This window comes from Ammodytes marinus, assembly GCF_949987685.1.
Source record: "Ammodytes marinus genome assembly, chromosome: 21".
NCBI classification, from domain to species: Eukaryota; Metazoa; Chordata; class Actinopteri; order Uranoscopiformes; family Ammodytidae; genus Ammodytes; species Ammodytes marinus.
Window position 1 is genome coordinate 17,796,276 of NC_137225.1, and position 6,000 is coordinate 17,802,275.

Consider the following 6,000-nt stretch of genomic DNA (forward strand, 5'->3'; position numbering starts at 1 on the left):
CTCTTGGAAAAAGACACGCTCTGTGAAGCGTGTGGGAATCTGCTAATCCCCCCACAGCTTAACCAGGGTGGTTGTGCCTTCATTTATCCACCAGCACAGTGGGTCCCACTGGTCAATATTTAAACATGGCCCCCTCCACCAATGGTCATAGTGGGTAGACCTTAAAAAAAAGCCTCATGCATCAGATGAATATGCTTGCATGCCATCACATTGGTATGGACGAAACGCATTGGAGACACACACACACTGCGCCTGACTCTCGGAGCTCTTTTAGTAGTAGCTCATGAATCTAGTTGTTCACTTCAGCAGCTTGGAATGTCGGCAATGTGATATTCCATTATAAAAGTGAGAATGCAATTATGAGATTATTTCTGCTGGATCTGCTAACGTCATTGTGCACCGGTGAATCCTCAATGAGATGTTCACATTTCTCCATCCTCGTGTCAGAAGGTTGTTATTTCCACAGGCTGGATGGTGAATTGTGCAGCTGGCACAAGATACACTTGTTCAGTGGAGTCACGTCGCTCACCGCATAATGTGTCCACAAAGAGTGTCATATTATCTAAAATGCAATGAACAGGAAAACACTTTTAAACACCAACTGAATTCAATTTATTTTCTCTCTCTGCTACAGCCTAAATATCTGCTTTGTAAACCAAGGCTTGTACTCTACTTTGACAAAACGATCGTATATAGGCCTAGCCCAAAAGGAGAAATTCATGTTTTATCATTTATTGGGTTCTCTCTACGCACAGTATAGGGAACTTATTTCCATACAGCCAATGAAATCGCTTCATTTCAAACCATATTTGCATAAAACAATAACGTCACTGTTCTATCACGAGCAGACAGCAGCTAAAAAACACAGGAGCAACAGACTTTGTACGAGAACCAACGGAAATTTGATAATTTGTTTACCTTACAAACATGAACTCACGTCTTGTCAGGGAAAAAGAGAACCGCTTACACCAGCTAGCTAGCTAGCTAACGCCCTGTAAAAATAACTTTGGTCCATTTACATGCTGATGCAGTCCTCACTCAATTCAATAGGCTACTACCACAGTCAGTGAACATCACACAGTTTGCCCAGGGCTTGTAAGCTACAAGTTTGTTTTCTCTGTCTCTGGTTACCCTGCCAGCTGCTGTCAATCACACATAGACACACAACCCTCCAGACGCTTGAAAGGTTTTTGTCTAGAAAAAGGAAGACTAAATGTGATTTCAGTTGGACTTCAACAATGTTGCGGTTCTGCAATGTGAATACCTAAATGCTGCCTCTCCCTTGCTCCCATTTGTTATTCCGTCTCCTTTTGTTTGATTCCCCTTTTTCATTCATCCCTGGTCCAACATTCTCCAATGCAGCGCCGCCGCCACCGCTGCCTCCTCTCATTATGTAACAAGACTTTAGCGCTACATGCACTGTACATGGTGCTATGTATGTAGCTCCTGTAGCTGAACCAGAGGTGATAAAAGTAGACCCTAGTCCAAGCATTGGAAGGCACCTTTGGCTTAGCATTTGCATCACTTCCCCTCTCACCCCTCCACCCCCAACAAGACTATACTAAGCAGGATCCACCTGGGAACAAGTCCTGGGACCGCCCACTGCCACGGCCAGACTGCCACACAACAATATATACCCAGACCCACCGTGAATGATAATGACACAGTCTGGCTTTGCAGAGAGCTTGTGTGTTTCACATTAAAAGGTCAATGTTGCTCAGAAGTCAGGCTGATTCTGAACAGATGTTGACTTGGAACAGAGTCTCCGTCTGGGAGAGGAAGAACTTCAAGGCCTAACTGCAATTAGTCTGTGTTTCCATGCTGGATGTCCGGCGGATAAATGCCGAACCATTTGTCAACATAGTTTGTTTGTTTGTTGTTATACTTGGATTGTGTGAGAGAACATGTGTGGGTATGCTTACTTGGGAAATGAGATTTTGATTTACATTATTTATCTTTGTTAGTACTTTATTTTATTTGTGTGGTTTTACTCACATTTCAAAGGGTAAGGCAAATTATATTCAAAATCTTTCTTATTGTCAATATATCCATTGAAAAGACCAAACACCAACCACATTAGTTCAATGATTCCCAAACCTAGGCAGGGGCACCCGGGGAGGGGGGCACAACATCAGCTTCCAAAGGATACGTGGAAAGACTGTGGAGTAGCTGACCTTATTGGAAGAACCACATCTATATGTTTAGGAGGAAAATACACACTCAAATTGGATTACAAATCGGTGTGAGGCTGATCTTCAGTATGTTTATTTTCCAAATGATCAACCAAATAGTTTAGGAACATTGCACAGAATCTTCTCGGTTTTTAACACCAAGGGATTGAGAGTGTGTTGTGAAAGTAGTTTGCACATAAGTAATGGATGAATTTCTAAAATAGAAGAGAGAAAGTCAGATATAAATGGCTAGAGTATATAAACTACTTTATACAAAACTAAACTAAATTAAACAAGAAAAAAGAGACTCCTGTAACATTTACTTTCAACTAATAGTGGTATACAACCTCCTGTTGTTTTGAAATCAATTCTACTATTGCATGAAAACTTTCCCCATTTGACCCCTCAGTTTGCTGTCCCTACATCAGTATCATAACTTAACTTTAACTGCACTATATCTTGATCACAGGTGTCATTCAGGGTGGACAGCTAACCGTTGCCATGTGAGGGAGAAACCATCTCCCTCCACTCCATCACCCACACCCGAGGACACACAGCTGATTGGTAATAAAGGATCACCACCTCCCTGCTCTTCTTTGTTAAACTGTCTCACTTAAATGTATCTGCTGTATCCATGTTAATGGCTGTGCAGCTCGTTAAAGGTATAGTCCACTCCTCTAAGCATATATTAAACGTGCCCCCCTCTTGTTTAGACTCTGTGTATGTTGGCATCGGCATCGGACTGCTGCTGCTCGTAGTCGGAGTGGCTGTCTGCGCTCTGGCGTTATACATGCAAAAATGCTTCCTCATGTGAGTTCTGGTTCTACTTTGATGACTCCCCTTCTCCTTTTACTAATAATGATGATGATGTTGTTGATGATTATTATTGCTGACTCAACAGAAAGCCTAACCCGATGGACTACGGCGTGATGGATAACCCAGCCCTGGACTGCAGAGCAGAGGTCAGCACAAAGAACTGTCCAATCCATCATCAGCCAATTCTGCTCCGAGCTTTCTCAGCCATACAAATCAAATTTTCATGTCTTCCATCTTATGTTCATTCAATAAGGTGGACCAAACATTAGAGGAGGTCAGAGGGGGGATCGCAGAGCCTTTCTGCTAGATTACGTTTTTGATTTAGGATTATTGATTTAGCAGTTTATGTGGATATTGTGTGCACTATATCTACATACACACTGTAGTGTATGTATACAACAGTTTGACACAAGAACTGAACCGTATAATTTGATCAAATGGGACCAGCAATAACCAGTAAATTGACGGCTTTTCTAATGTCTTACAGAAATGTAACTTGATAAGAAGCTTTATAAATTGCATTACTTCACACAGGTGCAGTGGTGAAAGAGACACTCGCATCATTTACTTACAGTAAAAAGTACCAGTACAATGGAAAAAATCCAACATTACAACAAGAATAAATTCTGATATTAAAAATGCTACTTTAAAAAAACATAATAATATACAGTATTATCAGCAAAATATACTTCATCACAAGTAAAAGTACTTTTTCCCCCCTTTGTAACTGATAAAAGATGATACTGTATATTACATTATTAGATTAGATTGATAAGTGGGTCCCAACGTAGGGTTACAAAAATCATAGCCTCTGGTTATTTCTCAAATCTTGTGATTTTTTGTGAATGGAGAAGTTTAAAAGGAATGCTATTCTACATTTTTCATGCACAATCTTACTCTCAAATGAAATAAGTAGCTATAGCCATAAATAAATGACTCAGAAGTGATATTTCCTTGATGTAGAGTAGTATAAAGTATAAAAAGTATTAAGTCAAATAAAATTGTCAAGTGCAAGTGCCTCAAATTTATACTTAAGAAGACAGCATTAAATAAATGTAGTTAGTTATAGTGTAATTTATTGTCTCTGGTGTTATTCCTGCAACCTTCCGGAGAGATGATATAATCACTGCCAGTCCATTTGGATAATGGCTATCCTGTGTGGGTGTGTGTGTGTGTGTGTGTGTGTGTGTGTGTGTGTGTGTGTGTGTGTGTGTGTGTGTGTGTGTGTGTGTGTGTGTGTGTGTGTGTGTGTGTGTGTGTGTGTGTGTGTGTGTGTGTGTGTGTGTGTGTGTGTGTGGATCAAGCTGCATCTCTACACACGCTCACACACAAACACACACATTTTTTATTTGTGTGGGTGTGCAGCGAGTGCAATCCCATAATGAAACAGAGAGTGATGCTGAGCACCAAGACTGTCATGACTCAGATGATAGAGATTATCATGGAATTATTGGTGCTGTTTGACACACACACACACACACACACACACACACACACACACACACACACACATACCGTAAAATGCATCTCAATATATTCTATATCTGTGCTGCCTGTACATGTTTTCTTTCATGGCTGCTACTGAGGACGCGCTATAAATAGTGAGGTGTAGGTGTGAACTGGTATTTCCACGACACAGACAGATCCGTGCCAACACTCGTTTAAACGGAGCGGCTCAGACAGTGTGTGATTATTCCACCTCTGGAAAGATGATGAAATGTTTAATAGATGTCAGAGGTGTAATTATGGAGGCATAACAGGGTCAATTTCCTTTTAATTGTGCCAGCATTTCATACGCTCTTCCCACATTAAGGCTCATCTTATTTTAATGGCCGGTGTGCATGATTTTTCTTTTCTTTCAGGGAAGGCCATGCTGCTGTGCAAGAGTCAACCCAAGTAGGAGTGATGGTCCAGGGCTTTCCATCAGTGTCTACCCATGGAGGAGGGAGGTGGAGGTGGAGGTGAGGTGTCTGCACTAACCTTTTGGGGTTTTACTCTAATGATCTGTTTGGAAGTCAGTGACGTGATGTATGTCTCTTTTGTGTGTTCATTCGTCCACAGCAGGTTTCGACCTGGAACGATGCCAAGCTGTCCTTTGCCAACCCACTGTACAATAACAGCCCCAATGCTAATAGTGCTGACAACAAAAGCTCTGAAGCTTAAAAACAATGGACTTTACATATTGACACTGCAGTAGATCAGGGTCAAACAGTGTGTGTGCACACATACTGTACTTGATGAGTTTGTCTTCACCTGCTGAGAGGTGGGCAATGCAAAGAGTGGAAGGAAGAAGAAGTTTGGGTATTTTGCAAGTAACTTTTACAAAGACAATTCTGATACAGTGCTGTTATGATTTACAACTAAATTATTAATGACTTAAATGAATGATGTGATACTGCCCACCCTCCGTGTGAAAATAAAAGCTACATGGTTAAGTTTAAGACTTAAAGAAATTGTGTTCATGAATACCAATATCTTTACTTGAGGTGGTAAACAGCAATGTGGAGTCTTGAATGAGCTCTGCTCTTTGTATCATTACAAAACCAACTAAATGGTTTGACTTCATTGGAAATACACCTATTTGCTTGTTTTTGCTGTGAGTTGGATGAACAGATCAAATCCACTGTCACATCTGTATAGTTTAGCTAAGCATAAGAATTAAAGGCGAAAACAACTAGCCTGGCTTTCTTCAAATTGCACCTCTAAACATATTGTTTGTTTAATCTGTACAAAAAACTAAGTAAGTTACATCCAGTCCATTGAACTGTAAGGATATACTGAATACACATGGAGTACTGACTTCATTAGGGATCTTTTTTAATCCCCACAAGTGCAAATATAATGGTTTGCCCCTATTTCATTTGCAAATTAAAATACATTACAAGTCAGTGACCAACAGCTGCTTTGTGCGTGTTCTCTCAAACTATTGGTATCATCCAGGGCAAAGCACACGGGTCATAAATAGCACTGTTAAAATAGTCTGTTATACATTTCACAAGTGTTCACTCATGGC

General features: G+C 40.5%; 1 protein-coding gene across 1 annotated transcript in view; it reads left to right on the forward strand.

Annotated features, from left to right (window-relative positions):
• malrd1 (MAM and LDL receptor class A domain containing 1) overlaps positions 1-5,150 on the forward strand; it is a gene marked incomplete at both ends in the record, with an annotated part of 60,921 nt that extends 55,771 nt beyond the window's left edge. Inside the window, 5 exons of the mRNA XM_080050068.1 lie at positions 2,641-2,735; positions 2,885-2,981; positions 3,073-3,133; positions 4,850-4,942; positions 5,052-5,150. Coding sequence (XP_079906194.1) covers positions 2,641-2,735; positions 2,885-2,981; positions 3,073-3,133; positions 4,850-4,942; positions 5,052-5,150 — 445 coding nt within the window. The remainder of the gene's footprint in view (positions 1-2,640; positions 2,736-2,884; positions 2,982-3,072; positions 3,134-4,849; positions 4,943-5,051) is intronic.
• Positions 5,151-6,000: the final 850 nt, after the last annotated feature.